Raw genomic sequence first — 18,504 nt, 5'->3', positions numbered from 1 at the left:
CTTAATATTCCCTTCAAGGGTAAAACTCTCTTTGGGCCAGAATTGAAAGAGATTATTTCAGACATAACTGGGGGAAAGGACCACGCCCTCCCACAAGATAGGCCTTTCAAAGCCAAGAATAAGTCTAATTTTCGTTCCTTTCGTAACTTCAGGAACGGACCGGCCTCTAATTCTGCATCCTCTAAGCAAGAGGGTAATGCTTCACAAACCAAACCAGCCTGGAAACCGATGCAAGGCTGGAACAAGGGTAAGCAGGCCAAGAAGCCTGCTGCTGCTAACAAAACAGCATGAAGGAGTAGCCCCCGATCCGGGACCGGATCTAGTAGGGGGCAGACTCTCTCTTTGCTCAGGCTTGGGCAAGAGATGTTCAGGATCCCTGGACACTAGAAATAGTTTCTCAGGGTTATCTTCTGGAATTCAAGGAACTACCCCCAAGGGGAAGGTTCCATATGTCTCACTTATCCTCAAACCAATTAAAGAGACAGGCATTCTTACATTGTGTAGAAGACCTGTTAAAGATGGGAGTGATACACCCAGTTCCATCGGCGGAACAAGGAATGGGATTTTACTCAAATCTGTTTGTAGTTCCCAAGAAAGAGGGAACTTTCAGACCAATTCTGGATTTAAAGATCCTAAACAAATTTCTCAGAGTACCATCGTTCAAAATGGAAACCATTCGAACGATTCTACCTACAATCCAGGAAGGTCAATTTATGACTACCGTGGATCTAAAGGATGCGTATCTTCATATTCCTATCCACAAAGAACATCATCAGTTCCTAAGGTTCGCCTTTCTGGACAAACATTACCAGTTTGTGGCTCTCCCATTCGGGTTAGCCACTGCTCCAAGGATTTTCACAAAGGTACTCGGGTCCCTTCTAGCGGTTCTGAGACCAAGGGGCATTGCAGTAGTAACGTACTTGGACGACATTCTAATACAAGCGTCGTCTCTTTCAAAGGCAAAGGCTCACACAGACATCGTTCTGGCCTTTCTCAGATCTCACGGATGGAAGGTGAACATAGAAAAAAGTTCCCTGTCTCCGTCGACAAGAGTTCCCTTCTTGGGAACAATAATAGATTCTTTAGAAATGAGGATTTTCCTGACAGAAGTCAGAAAGTCAAAACTTCTAAACGCTTGTCAAGTTCTTCATTCTATTCCTCGTCCTTCCGTAGCTCAGTGCATGGAAGTAGTAGGGTTGATGGTTGCAGCAATGGACATAGTTCCTTTTGCGCAAATTCATCTAAGACCATTACAACTGTGCATGCTGAAACAGTGGAATGGGGACTATACAGATTTGTCTCCAGTGATTCAAGTAGATCAGAAGACCAGAGACTCACTCCGTTGGTGGCTAACCCTGGACCACCTGTCCCAGGGAATGAGCTTCCGCAGACCAGAGTGGGTCATCGTCACGACCGACGCCAGTCTAGTGGGCTGGGGAGCGGTCTGGGAATCCCTGAAAGCTCAGGGACTTTGGTCTCGGGAAGAGTCTCTCCTCCCGATAAACATTCTGGAACTCAGAGCGATATTCAATGCTCTCAGGGCTTGGCCTCAACTAGCAAAGGCCAGATTCATAAGATTCCAATCGGACAACATGACGACTGTTGCTTATATCAATCATCAAGGGGGAACAAGGAGTTCCCTGGCGATGAGAGAAGTGACCAAAATAATAGAATGGGCAGAGAATCACTCCTGCCACCTATCTGCGATCCACATCCCAGGATTGGAAAACTGGGAGGCGGATTATCTGAGTCGTCAGACATTCCATCCGGGGGAGTGGGAACTTAACCCGGAGATCTTTGCCCAGTTAACTCAATTATGGGGCATTCCAGACATGGATCTGATGGCGTCTCGTCAGAACTTCAAGGTTCCTTGCTACGGGTCCAGATCCAGGGATCCCAAGGCGACTCTAGTGGATGCACTAGTAGCGCCTTGGTCCTTCAACCTAGCTTATGTGTTTCCACCGTTTCCTCTCATTCCCAGGCTGGTAGCCAGGATCAAGCAGGAGAGGGCCTCGGTGATCTTGATAGCTCCTGCGTGGCCACGCAGGACTTGGTATGCAGACCTGGTGAATATGTCATCGGTTCCACCATGGAAGCTACCTTTGAGACAGGACCTTCTTATTCAGGGTCCATTCGAACATCCAAATCTGGTCTCCATCCAGCTGACGGCTTGGAAATTGAACGCTTGATTCTATCAAAGCGTGGGTTTTCAGATTCTGTGATAGATACTCTGGTTCAAGCCAGAAAACCGGTAACTAGAAAGATTTACCATAAAATATGGAAAAGATATATCTGCTGGTGTGAATCCAAGGGATTCCCATGGAATAAGATCAAAATTCCTAAGATCCTTTCCTTTCTACAAGAAGGTTTGGATAAAGGATTATCAGCGAGTTCTCTAAAAGGACAGATTTCTGCTTTATCTGTCTTACTACACAAACGACTGGCAGCTGTTCCAGATGTTCAAGCATTTGTTCAGGCTTTGGTTACGATCAAGCCTGTTTACAGACCTTTGACTCCTCCCTTGAGTTTAAATCTAGTTCTTTCAGTTCTCCAAGGGGTTCCGTTTGAACCTTTACATTCCATAGATATTAAGTTGTTATCTTGGAAAGTTTTGTTCTTGGTTGCTATTTGCTAGAAGAGTTTCTGAGCTATCTGCTCTGCAGTGTACTCCGCCCTATCTGGTGTTCCATTCAGATAAGGTTGTTTTGCGTACTAAGCCTGGTTTTCTTCCAAAGGTTGTTTCCAACAAAAATATTAACCAGGAGATAGTTGTACCTTCTTTGTGTCCGAATCCAGTTTCAAAGAAGGAACGTTTGCTACACAATTTAGATGTAGTCCGTGCTCTAAAATTCTATTTAGAAGCTACAAAAGAGTTCAGACAAACATCTTCTCTGTTTGTCGTCTATTCTGGTAAGAGGAGAGGTCAAAAAGCGACTTCTACCTCTCTTTCCTTTTGGCTTAAAAGCATCATCCGATTGGCTTACGAGACTGCCGGACGGCAGCCTCCTGAAAGAATCACAGCTCACTCTACTAGGGCTGTGGCTTCCACATGGGCCTTCAAGAACGAGGCTTCTGTTGATCAGATATGTAAGGCAGCGACTTGGTCTTCACTGCACACTTTTGCCAAATTTTACAAATTTGATACTTTTGCTTCTTCGGAGGCTATTTTTGGGAGAAAGGTTTTGCAAGCTGTGGTGCCTTCTGTTTAGGTAACCTGATTTGCTCCCTCCCTTCATCCGTGTCCTAAAGCTTTGGTATTGGTTCCCACAAGTAAGGATGACGCCGTGGACCGGACACACCAATGTTGGAGAAAACAGAATTTATGCTTACCTGATAAATTACTTTCTCCAACGGTGTGTCCGGTCCATGGCCCGCCCTTGTTTTTTAATCAGGTTTGATGAATTATTTTCTCTAACTACAGTCACCACGGCACCCTATGGTTTCTCCTATATTTTCCTCCTGTCCGTCGGTCGAATGACTGGGGTGGGCGGAGCCTAGGAGGGACTATATGGCCAGCTTTGCTGGGACTCTTTGCCATTTCCTGTTGGGGAAGAGATATTCCCACAAGTAAGGATGACGCCGTGGACCGGACACACCGTTGGAGAAAGTAATTTATCAGGTAAGCATAAATTCTGTTATTTTTTATGCTTTTGCACTTTTTTCTTATCACCCCACTTCTTGGCTATTCGTTAAACTGATTTGTGGGTGTGGTGAGGGTGTATTTATAGGCATTTTGAGGTTTGGGAAACTTTGCCCCTCCTGGTAGGAATGTATATCCCATACGTCACTAGCTCATGGACTCTTGCTAATATGAAAGAAATTAATTTATCAGGTAAGTTCTTACATAAATTATGTTTTTTGTGCTGATCTAATTGCTCTTTATATCGTATTGGGTTCTCTTTTGATATGTTTTGATGATAATACTCATATAGGAGGGGCAGGCATGTCTATGTTTTTTAATATTTTAAACATGTCTTGCGTTTTATTTACCTATGCCCTTCTCCATAGTGTAAATTGTTTAAACCCTCCTCAATATTTGTGATAGGGTGCCAAATTAATGCCCCTTTTTTCCTCTTATTATGTACAAATTTCAAAGTTAAGTCTATGTCCACTCTTCCTGTATCATGTGACAGCCATCAGCCAATCACAAATGCATATACGTATAATCTGTCAATTCTTGCAGATGCTCAATAAGAGCTAGTGACTCAAAAGTGTAAATATAAAAAGGCTGTGCACATTTTCTTAATGAAATGGAAGTAAATTGAAATTACATGCTCTATCCAAATCATCATTTAAACGTCTTGTGGTTTGTTTTTTTTAATGACTTAATAAAGGTTATGTTTTATTTACCTATGCCCTTCTCCATAGTGTAGATTAACACCCTCCCCAATATTTGTGGTAGTGTGCCAAATTAATGCTCCTTTTTCTTTCCTCTTATTATGTACAGTTAATCTTTTTGCATTAGGCACTGCCCTTTTGTACATACATAGGCTTATCTCTGAGGGGATTGTGTAGTGTTATAGACCCTATTCCTTTGGATTTGTTCTAAGGGGCATATATACTTCAACTTTAAAATGTGTCAGAAAAACATCTACTCATTTAAAGTTTAGACTGTGTTGTTGCATTGTCTTTTTATCATGCTTTTGTTGACTATGCAAATCTACTGGTACATAAAAGCATTATGAAGGTTACTCTAGACATATCATTTACAGTCTCTCAATTGGGGGGGCTGGCCTTTTTTCCTTCCTCTATTTATTAAATGGACAGTCTACACCAGAATTTTTATTGTTTAAAAAGATAGATAATCCCTTTATTACCCATTCCTCAGTTTTGCACAACCAACAGTTATATTAATACACTTTTTACCTCTGTGATTATCTTGTTTCTAAGCCTCTGCAAATTACCCCCTTATTTCAATTCTTTTGACAGACATCCATTTTAGCCAATCAGAGCTGGCTCACCTGAATCCACGTGCCTGAGCACAGTGTTATCTATATGACACACATGAACTAACACCCTCTAGTGGGTAAAAACTGTCAAAATGCCCTGAGAGAAGAGGTGGCCTTCAAGGGCTTAGAAATTAGCATATGAACCTCCTAGGTTTAGCTTTTAACTAAGAATACCAAGAGAACAAAGCAAAATTGGTGATAAAAGTAAATTGGAAAATTGTTTCAAATTACATTCTCTATCTGAATCATGAAAGTTTATTTTGGACTAGACTGTCCCTTTAAGTTATAGCTGAATCTGGCAGTAAGCAATTTATAAAAGACAGAGTCTAAAGACATACTGGGAAGTTTCCATTTGCTTAAAGTGTTGCTAAGTTACAACTCATCAGTAAAGATATTTGTAATATTCAGTTGAATATAAAAGAAGTGACTAATGTTGAAGTATACATTTTTTGTCACCCTAAGACGGTCTCTAAACAATTCTTCAATAGTTTGTCCCTTTGTGGGCATAGATTGACTGAGAAATCATTTTGGCTTTTATACTTCAGTTTGAAGTTCTTGGCATCCTGTTTTAAATTTGGGTATTGTTTGCACATTTATTCTTTTCTTACCTTTACACTGCATGTGCGGCATCCAGTCTGCAGAATGCAATATATTTACATTGATGTAAAGAAACCCTGACAAAGGGTATTATAAAATGTTTAATGAAAGCATGACGATTTAAACATGCATTAGCATATTCTTAATTTAGATGTGCATAATGAGTTTTGATGTTCGATTACAGTCCTAATGTTACATTGGTTTCTTTTAGACCTCACTAAATAAACTGCTGGAGACCCTGGGCAAAGCTGAACCTTTTTTCATCCGGTGCATCAGATCAAATGCTGAGAAGGTGGGACACAAACATTCAAGGGTGTATATTTGTGACATACTGAGTAAATAATTGAATGTTTCCAGTCATTAGTAAATCTTTTTGTCCCTTTATTAGTCAAATAATGAAAAAAGTGTTGTAGTAAGTTAATGATGTATTACACATAGTTGTCAGTTTTGATGTATATGCGCTAGTCTAATCTAAATAAATAAATAAAATGCGGATGTGATTAAGCAATGATTAGTTATAAACAATATATACAGGAGAGTAGGCAGAGCAGTTTAAGTGCAGAAACGTAGCTTTTGCATTAATATGTAGTTGGTAATAAAATTAACGTCCCTAATAATGTTCTTTATTATGTAGAGGCTTTTAATTTCATAATTAACATTGACTTAAACATCTCATCACAATTTTTTTTCCTTGCGGCTTTAAGTTTGTTGAAAATATGCTATCCCTTCCTTTCATTCTCACTCCAGATGGAGATGACTTTTGATGAAGCCTTGGTCCTTCAGCAGCTCCGGTACACAGGAATGCTGGAAACAGTGCGAATTCGGAGATCAGGCTACAGTGCCAAGTACTTCTACCAGGTACAGAGAACATGTTATGTGTTGTTCTGGACTCAAATACTTTTAATATGTAATTAACATAATTGTATGAAATTTTAATAGTATAAAAAAATATGGTAAATTATGGAATCAGGTTAGTGCAGCCTTTTGGAACAGTACAAGGGTGTTTTAAACAGGAGGTGCTAAATATCTGTTCTTTTTCTGCACATGTCTGACACTGTTCTAAATACTAATGTTACTGCCCTTATTTCTTCCTGTCCTCTTAGGATTTCATAGATCAATTCCAAGTGCTGCTGCCAAAGTCTTCCTTACAGCCCAAAGATGCCATTGCAGTCCTTCTACAGCAAACTGGCCTACACCCACATAATTACCAGCTTGGAAAAACCAAGGTAAGAAGACTTCAGTTATATTACTATTTAAGGTACAGAAAATAATTGTTCCTAGATCCATATTTCTTATTTTATTCATTTATTCACTCATTTTTGTTCACTTTTCTTTGACTCACAAAGGAAAATATACCCTTTGAAAGAATAGCCCCACATAATACCAAATCCCTAAAACTCCAGCTTGTCTAGTAAGGTGTAAGACTTCGCCCATTGCTTTATACCATATAACTCTTGTATTGTGTCTTGTGCCAAAACGTAGATTTTCAGGAGGATACTTTACCCTTTTTAAAGGTAGATTAAATAGTTTGATAACGTGTAGTTATGTGTTGTATAAAAACTGAGTTATATACTTTCATTATTTATTTTATTCCCTTTTCCTCTAAGATAATTCTTGTAATTCTATAAAGTAATGGGTTCCATCATGTTAAAATCTAAGTTTCCCTTTACCTAATCTCTCTTGCAGAGAACAAGTAGGGGCAGATATAAAACAGTCAGTGTCCAAACACTAAGCTGTGCAAGAGATGGCTTTGGTAAAACCATGTTAGATATTCCATGTAGTCATTCTAAAAGGAGACACCTATTTCTTTCCAATGGCATGGAGAGTCCACAAATCCATTCCTATTACCAGTGGGAATTCAACTCCTGGCCACCAGGAGGAGGCAGAGAACACCCCAGCAGAGCTTTTAATTATCACTCCTACTTCCCATAAGCCCCCAGTCATTCTTTGCCTTATACATCGGTTGGATGTGCGAAGATGGTGTCTGAAGATATTTAATCCTTTTATGGGTACTTTTCCCTGCAAGCAAGAATTTGGGCTATGCTGTGTCCATGTAATTCTCTTTAGTAAGAGTAATGGTGGCTTTTAGCAGTTAGAAGGCGGCGAGGTGGTCCTTGCTTAATTTCTAACATTAATGCTATCCCATTTATAGAAAACCAGGGTTGGTTACTTTGTTTTTCTTTTTCTACAGGTCCCTGTCAGAAGTTGGTGACTCTGTAACACCTAAGAAGCTGTTCCTGCCCTGTAGCCGGATCCACAGGTAAGTGCTACCCCCTTCTAGGTTTGAAGGTCTTAGCACTTTTGAGGTTGTGGGCATTACTTGGGACTCATATCTCTTACCCTTTTTATTATGAGGCTGGCTATGAAAGGGGACAAAATTTTATTGAAAATTGGCCATTATCTATTGATCCTAGATATTAATAGATAGTGTTATGTTTTTAGGGCTAAATCACCCTACAGACATTTTCTTTATTTTTTCTTACCGGGCCGTAATGTGCAGCATAACTCGCAGGCTTTTCTTTATGGCGCACATGACCGCTCTTCCGATACGGCTTTTTTACTTCCAATCAGAGAGCAGAGTACTTCTGATCAGTCGACGGAGCAGTCAAAAATATCTGAAAGCAGTTCTGACTGTTTTTTCTTTGCGATTATTATTGAGTCCTCAGACTTCCTAGCCTATTACAGTGGCAATAACTCTGGTCACCAGTGCAGTAAGCCCTCAGCAGAAGCTGAGGTTATAGAGGTTCTAGAGATTAGTTGAAAGTATTTTGCACAGTAAATTGCATGTAAAATATTTGTTATATTTTATTTAAAGGTACAGACCATAGTTTCTTTATTTGAGCTTAATCTGAGTTGTTGTTTTTTTCCATCTCTGAGATTAATATTAATTGCTATTGGGAACCAAACTCGTTATTATGGACCCTGATACTAATCTAGCAATTTCCTTTGATAAGTGTTTGTACTGCTTGAAGGCACAAATCATTCCTCCTGTACAGTTTTGTTCCACATGCTTAAACAAAACTTTATTGTCTAAGGATAAAGATACCCTTTCTGAGCCATATGTCTCTCAGTATAATGTTGTCTGTGCCATGCCTCCGCTTTCTCCTCAAAAGTCCCAAGCTTTAGCAGTTCACATGCCGTGCCCTTCGGTTCCTCTCAACAAGTTTCTGTGGGGTGTTTACTTACCAGGAAATTTTGCTGCGCAAATAACTTCTGCTGTTTCTGCAGCCTTATCAGCCTTCCCTATTGCTGGTAAGAGAGGAAATCTAAGAACATATCTCATACAAACAGTTCTGATTCTATGTTATCTGAGGAGGATCATTCCTCAGTGGCTTCTGAGGGCGAGATCTCTGACTCTGAGACTACGATTGCTAGTACAGCAGATCCAGAGGAGGTTAATTTTAGATTTAAGCTGGAGCACCTCCGTTTACTCTTGAAGGAGGTTCTAGCTACCTTGGAGGACTCAGACTCTACTGTTGCTGAGACTCCTAAGAAGTCTAATAAACTTAACAGAGTGTTTGATGTCATACCTTCTTCTGTAGAGTTATTTCCAGTTCGAGATCGTATGTCCGACATTATAGCTCATAGAAGGGAAAAGCCGGGGATTCCTTTTTCCCTGTCCCCTGTTTTTAAGAAGTTTCCTGTTGCTGACTCTGTACGTGACTCGTGGCCCACCTTGCCTAAGGTAGAGTGCTCTATATCTACTCTAGCCAAAAGAACAACTATTCCCCTTGAGGATAGTTCCTCTTTTAAAGACCCTATAGATAAAAAGCTGGAAGCTTACTTTAGAAAGATGTATCTTCATCAGGGTTTACAATGGCAACCAGTTGCACGTATTTCTACGGTTGCGGGTGCAGCCTCTTATTGTTGAAACTCCTTGTCCGACCTAATTTCAGAGGAAACTACCATAGAGGAGATCCAGGATAGGATCAAGTCTCTAAAGCTGGCTAATACATTTATCTGTGATGCCTGCATGCAAGTCGTTCTAGCTTGCAGAGCTCTGTTGCTAAAATCTTGGTCTGCGAATGTAACATCCAAGTCCAAACTGCTGTCTTTACCTTTTTAAGGGCAAGACTTTATTTGGTCCTGGTCTTGCCGAGATCTTTTCCGAAGTTACTGGTGGAAAGGGATCTTTCCTACCTCAAGACAACAAGGCTAGACCTAAGGGTCGTCAGAATTCTAATTTTTGCTCCTTTCGCAACTTTAAAGGACAAAAACCTTCCTCTTCTTCCAAGCTGGAGCAATCCAGGACTTCTTGGAGGTCCAGTGAACCTTGGCATAAGGGGAAACAATCCAAGAAACCTTCCTCTGAGTCAGCATGAAGGGGCCGCCCCTGATCCATTCTTGAATCAAGTAGGGGGCAGGCTTTCCTTCTTTTGGCAGGCTTGGATCCGCAATGTCCCAGATCCTTGCGCTGTGGAAGTAGTATCCCAGGGATACAGGATACGGTTCAAGTCTTGTCCCCTCAGGGGCAGATTTTTCCTGTCAAGGTTATCTGCAAACCAGGTGAAGAGAGGGGCCTTCTTAAACTGCGTTAAGGACCTATCTTCTCTGGGAGTGATTGTCCCAGTTCCTGTAGCAGAACAGGGGCAAGGATTATATTCAAACCTTTTTTGTGGTTCCCATAAAGGAGGGAACTTTCCAACCCATTTTGGACCTCAAGTGTCAACAAATTTCTCAAGGTTCCATCCTTAAAAATGGAGACTCTACGTTCCATTCTACCCTTGATTCAGGAGGGTCAGTTTATGATGACCATAGACCTGAAGGACGCGTATCTTCATGTTCCTATTCACAGGGAACATCACCAATTCCTGCGGTTTGCCTTTCTAGACAAACACTTCCAATTGGTTGCCCTTCCCTTTGGCCTTGCCACGGCTCCTCAGATCTTTACAAAGGTTCTAGGGCCCCTTTTGATGGTGGTCAGATTTCAGGGGATAGCGGTGGTGCCATACCTGAATGATATCTTGGTTCAGGCGCCATCTTTTCATTTAGCAAAATCCCATACAGACTTTTTGTTGTTTATTCTCCGTTCCCACGGGTGGAAAGTAAATCTAGAAAAGAGTTCCCTGGTGCCAGACACCAGGGTATGCTTTTTGGGAACGATCATAGACTCTCTGTCCATGAAGATTTTTATGACGAATGTCAGAAAATCCAAACTTCTTGCTTCTTGTCTTTCACTTCAGTCCTCTATCCGTATATGTCAGTGGCTCAATGTATGGAAGTAATTGGTCGAATGGTTGCTTCCATGGACATGTATTCCTTTTGCTCGTTTCCATCTGAGAACTCTACAGTTTTGCATGCTCAGGCAATGGAACAGAGACCACTCGGATCTCTCTCAGAGAATAGTTCTAGACTCCCTAACGAGAGAATCTCTATCTTGGTGGATTTCTCTGGACCATCTGTCTCAGGGAACATGCTTCCTTAGACCATACTGGGTGATTGTGACCTCAGATGTCAGCCTGTCGGGCTGGGGAGCAGTTTGGGGTTCTTTAAAGGCTCAGTGTCTTTGGACTCAAGAGGAGTCTTCTCTCCAAATAAACATCCTAGAGTTGAGAGCAATCTTTAATGCTCTAACAGCTTGGCCTCAACTAAGTTTGGTCCGGTTTATCAGATTCCAATCGGACAACATCACCTCGGTGGCGTATATCAACCACCAGGAAGGAACTCTAAGTTCCTTAGCTATAAAGGAGGTGACTCGCATTCTCCAGTGAACAGAGTCTCAAAATTGTCTCCTCTCTGCCATCCATATCCCAGGGGTGGACAACTGGGAGGTGGATTTTCTGAGCAGGCAGACCTTTCATCCCGGGGAGTGGGCTCTCCATCCGGAAGTATTCACAATGATAACCCTCAGGTGGGGGGTTCCAGAATTGGATCTGATGGCGTCTCGTCTAAACGCCAAGCTTCCAAGGTACAGGTTCAGATCAAGAGATCCACAAGCAGCTCTGATCGACGCTCTGGCTGTTCCTTGGGACTCCGATCTTGCGTACCTGTTTCCTCCGTTTGCTCTCCTTCCACGAATAATTGCTCATATCAAACAGGAGAGGGTGTCGTTGATTCAAATAGCCTCGCAGGATCTGGTTTGCGGATCTGGTGAAGATGTCATCTCTTCCCTCTTGGAGGTTGCCTTTAAGGAAGGACCTTCTACTTCAGGGTCCCTTCCTCCACCCAAATCTAGATTCTCTGAAGCTGAGTGCTTGGAGATTGAATGCCTAGTCTTGGCTAAGCGTGTTTTTTCTGAGAAGGTCATTGATACCATGCTTCAGGCTCGCAAAATTTACCATAAGGTATGGCGTAAATACCTTTTATTGGTGCGAATCGAAGGGTTTCTCTTGGAGTCGGGTGAGGATCCCCCCACATTTTGTCTTTTTTTTCAGGAGGGCCTGTAGAAAGGTTTGTCAGTCAGTACTCTGAAGGGTCAGATTTCTGCACTGTCTATTATTTTACACAAACGTCTCGCAGATCTGCCAGATGTTCAATCTTTTGTCCAGGCCTTGGTCAGAATCAGGCCCGTGTTTAAACCTGTTGCGCCTCCATGGAGTCTTCACCTTGTTCTTAGAGTTTTACAGCAGGCTCCGTTTGAGCCTATGCATTCAGTTGATATTAAGTTGTTATCTTGGAAGGTTTTATTTCTCCTCGCTATTTCTTCTGCTCGCAGAGTTTCCGATCTTTCGGCTCTGCAGTGTGATTCCCCTTACCTTATTTTTCATGCGGATAAGGCGGTCCTTTGCACTAAGTTGGGATTTCTTCCTAAGGTAGTGTTAGATCGCAACATCAATAAGGAAATTGTTGTTCCTCCTTTTGGTCCAAACCCTTTTCAGAAGGAACGCCTGCATAACCTAGATGTTGTGCATGCTCTAAAATTTTATCTACAAGCAACTTAAGATTTTCGGCAATCTACTACCCTGTTCGTTGTTTTCTCTGGTAAGCGTAAGGGCCAGAAGGCCACTTCTTCTACTCTTTCTCTCTGGTTGAGAAGTGTTATCCGGTTGGCTTATGAAACAGCTGCACAACAGCCTCCTGAGAGGATTACGGCTCATTCCTCTAGGGCTGTCTTTTCTTCCTGGGCCTTCAAAAATGAAGCTTCTGTGGAACAAATCTGCAAGATGGCCACTTAGTCCTCATTGCATACCTTTTCCAAATTCTACAAATTTGATACTTTTGCCTCGGCTGAAGCTTCCTTTGGGAGGAAAGTTCTTCAAGTGGTGGTGCCTTCTGTTTAGGTCCGCCTGCCTTGTTCTCCCGCCCTACCATTCTGTGTCCTCTAGCTTGGGTATTGGTTTCCACAAGTAATTGGAATGGATTTGTGGACTCTCCATGCCATTGGAAAGGAAACAAAATTTATGCTTACCTGATAAATTTCTTACTTTCCTGAGATGGAGAGTCCACGACCCGCTTTTAATTTGAGTTAAGACACCTCTATACCCTTGTGTCATCTTCTCTTTCCATATTTCTTTGGCTGAATGACTGGGGGCTTATGGGAAGTAGGAGTGGTACTTAAAGGGACGGTCTAATTCAAAACAAACTTTCAATATTCAGATAGGGCATGTCATTTTTAAACAATTTTCCAATTTACTTCTGTCACCAATTTTGCTTTGTTATCTTGGTATTCTTAGTTGAAAGCTTAATCTAGGAGGTTCATATGCTAATTTCTAAGCCCTTGGAGGCCGCCTCTTAGCGCAGGGCATTTTGACAGGTTTTCACCACTAGAGGGTGTTAGTTCATGTGTTTCATATAGATAACACTGTGCTCACGCACGTGGAGTTCCTATGAGCCAGCACTGATTGGCTACAATGCAAGTCTGTTCAAAGAACTGAAATAAGGGGGCAGTTTGCAGAGGCTTAGATACAAGATAATCACAGAGGTAAAAAGTGTATTAATATAACTTTGTTGGTTATGGAAAACTAGGGAATGGGTAATAAAGGGATTATCTATCTTTTAAAACAATAAATATTCTGGTGTAGACTGTCCCTTTAACAGCTCTGCTGGGGTTTTCTTTGCCTCCTCCTGGTGGCCAGGAGTTGAATTCCCACTAGTAATTAAATTGGATTTGTGGACTCCTCATGCCAGGAAAGAAAGAAATTTATTAGGTAAGCATAAATTTTGTTATTTCATCATGGCAGCTTCCATAACTTTATGGAATCTTAAGTGTTACCCACATTTTTTTAATATTTAAACTACCAAAATAATTTTTAAAATATACATCTGCATATTATTCTTAGGTTAATGTTTCTTTCATGTAATTAGCAAGAGTCCATGAGCTAGTGACGTATGGGATATACATTCCTACCAGGAGGGGCAAAGTTTCCCAAACCTCAAAATGCCTATAAATACACCCCTCACCACACCCACAAATCAGTTTTACAAACTTTGCCTCCTATGGAGGTGGTGAAGTAAGTTTGTGCTAGATTCTACGTTGATATGCGCTCCGCAGCAGGTTGGAGCCCGGTTTTCCTCTCAGCGTGCAGTCAATGTCAGAGGGTTGTGAGGAGAGTATTGCCTATTTGAATGCAGTGATCTCCTTCTACGGGGTCTATTTCATAGGTTCTCTGTTATCGGTCGTAGAGATTCATCTCTTACCTCCCTTTTCAGATCGACGATATACTCTTATATATGCCATTACCGCTACTGATTCTCGTTTCAGTACTGGTTTGGCTTTCTACTACATGTAGATGAGTGTCCTGGGGTAAGTAAGTCTTATTTTCTGTGACACTCTAAGCTATGGTTGGGCACTTTTATATAAAGTTCTAAATATATGTATTCAAACATTTATTTGCCTTGACTCAGGATGTTCAACGTTCCTTATTTCAGACAGTCAGTTTCATATTTGGGATAATGCATATGAATAAATCAATTTTTCTCCAACATAGGTGTGTCCGGTCCACGGCGTCATCCTTACTTGTGGGATATTCTCTTCCCCAACAGGAAATGGCAAAGAGCCCAGCAAAGCTGGTCACATGATCCCTCCTAGGCTCCGCCTACCCTAGTCATTCTCTTTGCCGTTGTACAGGCAACATCTCCACGGAGATGGCTTAGAGTTTTTTAGTGTTTAACTGTAGTTTTTATTATTCAATCAAGAGTTTGTTATTTTGAAATAGTGCTGGTATGTACTATTTACTCAGAAACAGAAAAGAGATGAAGATTTCTGTTTGTATGAGGAAAATGATTTTAGCAACCGTCACTAAAATCCATGGCTGTTCCACACAGGACTGTTGAGAGCAATTAACTTCAGTTGGGGGAACAGTGAGCAGTCTCTTGCTGCTTGAGGTATGACACATTCTAACAAGACGATGTAATGCTGGAAGCTGTCATTTTCCCTATGGGATCCGGTAAGCCATGTTTATTACGATCGTAAATAAGGGCTTCACAAGGGCTTATTAAAACTGTAGACTTTTTTTTGGGCTAAATCGATTCATTATTAACACATATTTAGCCTTGAGGAATCATTTTATCTGGGTATTTTGATATAATAATATCGGCAGGCACTGTTTTAGACACCTTATTCTTTAGGGGCTTTCCCAAAGCATAGGCAGAGCCTCATTTTCGCGCCGGTGTTGCGCACTTGTTTTTGAGAGGCATGACATGCAGTCGCATGTGAGAGGAGCTCGGATACTTAGAAAAGACTTTCTGAAGGCGTCATTTGGTATCGTATTCCCCTTTGGGCTTGGTTGGGTCTCAGCAAAGCAGATACCAGGGACTGTAAAGGGGTTAAAGTTCAAAACGGCTCCGGTTCCGTTATTTTAAGGGTTAAAGCTTCCAAATTTGGTGTGCAATACTTTTAAGGCTTTAAGACACTGTGGTGAAAATTTGGTGAATTTTGAACAATTCCTTCATGTTTTTTCGCAATTGCAGTAATAAAGTGTGTTCAGTTTAAAATTTAAAGTGACAGTAACGGTTTTATTTTAAAACGTTTTTTGTACTTTGTTATCAAGTTTATGCCTGTTTAACATGTCTGAACTACCAGATAGACTGTGTTCTGAATGTGGGGAAGCCAGAATTCCTATTCATTTAAATAAATGTGATTTATGTGACAATGACAATGATGCCCAAGATGATTCCTCAAGTGAGGGGAGTAAGCATGGTACTGCATCATTCCCTCCTTCGTCTACACGAGTCTTGCCCACTCAGGAGGCCCCTAGTACATCTAGCGCGCCAATACTCCTTACTATGCAACAATTAACGGCTGTAATGAATAATTCTGTCAAAAACATTTTAGCCAAAATGAACACTTATCAGCGTAAGCGCGACTGCTCTGTTTTAGATACTGAAGAGCATGACGACGCTGATAATAATGTTTCTGAAGGGCCCCTAACCCAGTCTGATGGGGCCAGGGAGGTTTTGTCTGAGGGAGAAATTACTGATTCAGGGAACATTTCTCAACATGCTGAACCTGATGTGATTACATTTAAATTTAAGTTGGAACATCTCCGCATTCTGCTTAAGGAGGTATTATCCACTCTGGATGATTGTGACAAGTTGGTCATCCCAGAGAAACTATGTAAAATGGACAAGTTCCTAGAGGTGCCGGGGCTCCCAGAAGCTTTTCCTATACCCAAGCGGGTGGCGGACATTGTTAATAAAGAATGGGAAAGGCCCGGTATTCCTTTCGTCCCTCCCCCCATATTTAAAAAATTGTTTCCTATGGTCGACCCCAGAAAGGACTTATGGCAGACAGTCCCCAAGGTCGAGGGAGCGGTTTCCACTTTAAACAAACGCACCACTATACCCATAGAGGATAGTTGTGCTTTCAAAGATCCTATGGATAAAAAAATTAGAAGGTTTGCTTAAAAAGATGTTTGTTCAGCAGGGTTACCTTCTACAACCAATTTCATGCGTTGTCCCTGTCGCTACAGCCGCATGTTTCTGGTTCGATGAGCTGATAAAGGCGGTCGATAGTGATTCTCCTCCTTATGAGGAGATTATGGACAGAATCAATGCTCTCAAATTGGCTAATTCTTTTACCCTAGACGCCACTTTGCAATTGGCTAGGTTAGCGGCTAAGAATTCTGGGTTTGCTATTGTGGCGCGCAGAGCGCTTTGGTTGAAATCTTGGTCGGCTGATGCGTCTTCCAAGAACAAGCTACTTAACATTCCTTTCAAGGGGAAAACGCTGTTTGGCCCTGACTTGAAAGAGATTATCTCTGATATCACTGGGGGTAAGGGCCACGCCCTTCCTCAGGATCGGCCTTTCAAGGCAAAAAATAAACCTAATTTTCGTCCCTTTCGTAGAAACGGACCAGCCCAAAGTGCTACGTCCTCTAAGCAAGAGGGTAATACTTCTCAAGCCAAGCCAGCTTGGAGACCAATGCAAGGCTGGAACAAGGGAAAGCAGGCCAAGAAACCTGCCACTGCTACCAAGACAGCATGAAATGTTGGCCCCCGATCCGGGACCGGATCTGGTGGGGGGCAGACTCTCTCTCTAAGCTCAGGCTTGGGCAAGAGATGTTCTGGATCCTTGGGCGCTAGAAATAGTCTCCCAAGGTTATCTTCTGGAATTCAAGGGGCTTCCCCCAAGGGGGAGGTTCCACAGGTCTCAGTTGTCTTCAGACCACATAAAAAGACAGGCATTCTTACATTGTGTAGAAGACCTGTTAAAAATGGGAGTGATTCATCCTGTTCCATTAAGAGAACAAGGGATGGGGTTCTACTCCAATCTGTTCATAGTTCCCAAAAAAGAGGGAACGTTCAGACCAATCTTAGATCTCAAGATCTTAAACAAGTTTCTCAAGGTTCCATCGTTCAAGATGGAAACCATTCGAACTATTCTTCCTTCCATCCAGGAAGGTCAATTCATGACCACGGTGGATTTAAAGGATGCGTATCTACATATTCCTATCCACAAGGAACATCATCGGTTCCTAAGGTTCGCATTCCTGGACAAGCATTACCAGTTCGTGGCGCTTCCTTTCGGATTAGCCACTGCTCCAAGGATTTTCACAAAGGTACTAGGGTCCCTTCTAGCTGTGCTAAGACCAAGGGGCATTGCTGTAGTACCTTATTTGGACGACATTCTGATTCAAGCGTCGTCCCTTCCTCAAGCAAAGGCTCACACGGACATAGTCCTGGCCTTTCTCAGATCTCACGGATGGAAAGTGAACGTGGAAAAGAGTTCTCTATCTCCGTCAACAAGGGTTCCCTTCTTGGGGACAATAATAGACTCCTTAGAAATGAGGATATTTCTGACAGAGGCCAGAAAAACAAAGCTTCTAGACTCTTGTCGGATACTTCATTCCGTTCCTCTTCCTTCCATAGCTCAGTGCATGGAAGTGATCGGGTTGATGGTAGCGGCAATGGACATAGTTCCTTTTGCGCGCATTCATCTAAGACCATTACAACTGTGCATGCTCAGTCAGTGGAATGGGGATTATACAGACTTGTCTCCCAAGATACAAGTAAATCAGAGGACCAGAGACTCACTCCGTTGGTGGCTGTCCCTGGACAACCTGTCACAAGGGATGACATTCCGCAGACCAGAGTGGGTCATTGTCACGACCGACGCCAGTCTGATGGGCTGGGGCGCGGTCTGGGGATCCCTGAAAGCTCAGGGTCTTTGGTCTCGGGAAGAATCTCTTCTACCGATAAATATTCTGGAACTGAGAGCGATATTCAATGCTCTCAAGGCTTGGCCTCAGCTAGCGAGGGCCAAGTTCATACGGTTTCAATCAGACAACATGACAACTGTTGCGTACATCAACCATCAGGGGGGAACAAGGAGTTCCCTAGCGATGGAAGAAGTGACCAAAATCATTCTATGGGCGGAGTCTCACTCCTGCCACCTGTCCGCTATCCACATCCCAGGAGTGGAAAATTGGGAAGCGGATTTTCTGAGTCGTCAGACATTGCATCCGGGGGAGTGGGAACTCCATCCGGAAATCTTTGCCCAAGTCACTCAGCTGTGGGGCATTCCAGACATGGATCTGATGGCCTCTCGTCAGAACTTCAAAGTTCCTTGCTACGGGTC

General features: G+C 42.2%; 1 protein-coding gene across 6 annotated transcripts in view; it reads left to right on the top strand.

The window, feature by feature from the left end:
- MYO9B (myosin IXB) overlaps window positions 1-18,504 on the top strand; it is a 597,798-nt gene that overhangs the window by 394,871 nt on the left and 184,423 nt on the right. For all 6 annotated transcript variants that reach the window (XM_053702888.1, XM_053702886.1, XM_053702887.1 and 3 more), the window contains 3 exons: window positions 5,758-5,838; window positions 6,294-6,404; window positions 6,650-6,772. In XM_053702888.1, the coding sequence (XP_053558863.1) occupies window positions 5,758-5,838; window positions 6,294-6,404; window positions 6,650-6,772 (315 nt within the window). The remainder of the gene's footprint in view (window positions 1-5,757; window positions 5,839-6,293; window positions 6,405-6,649; window positions 6,773-18,504) is intronic.

This window comes from Bombina bombina, chromosome 2 (genome assembly GCF_027579735.1).
Source record: "Bombina bombina isolate aBomBom1 chromosome 2, aBomBom1.pri, whole genome shotgun sequence".
NCBI lineage: Eukaryota > Metazoa > Chordata > Amphibia > Anura > Bombinatoridae > Bombina > Bombina bombina.
The sequence above is the reverse complement of the archived record's forward strand: the minus strand, read 5'-3'. Positions and strand labels throughout refer to the sequence as shown.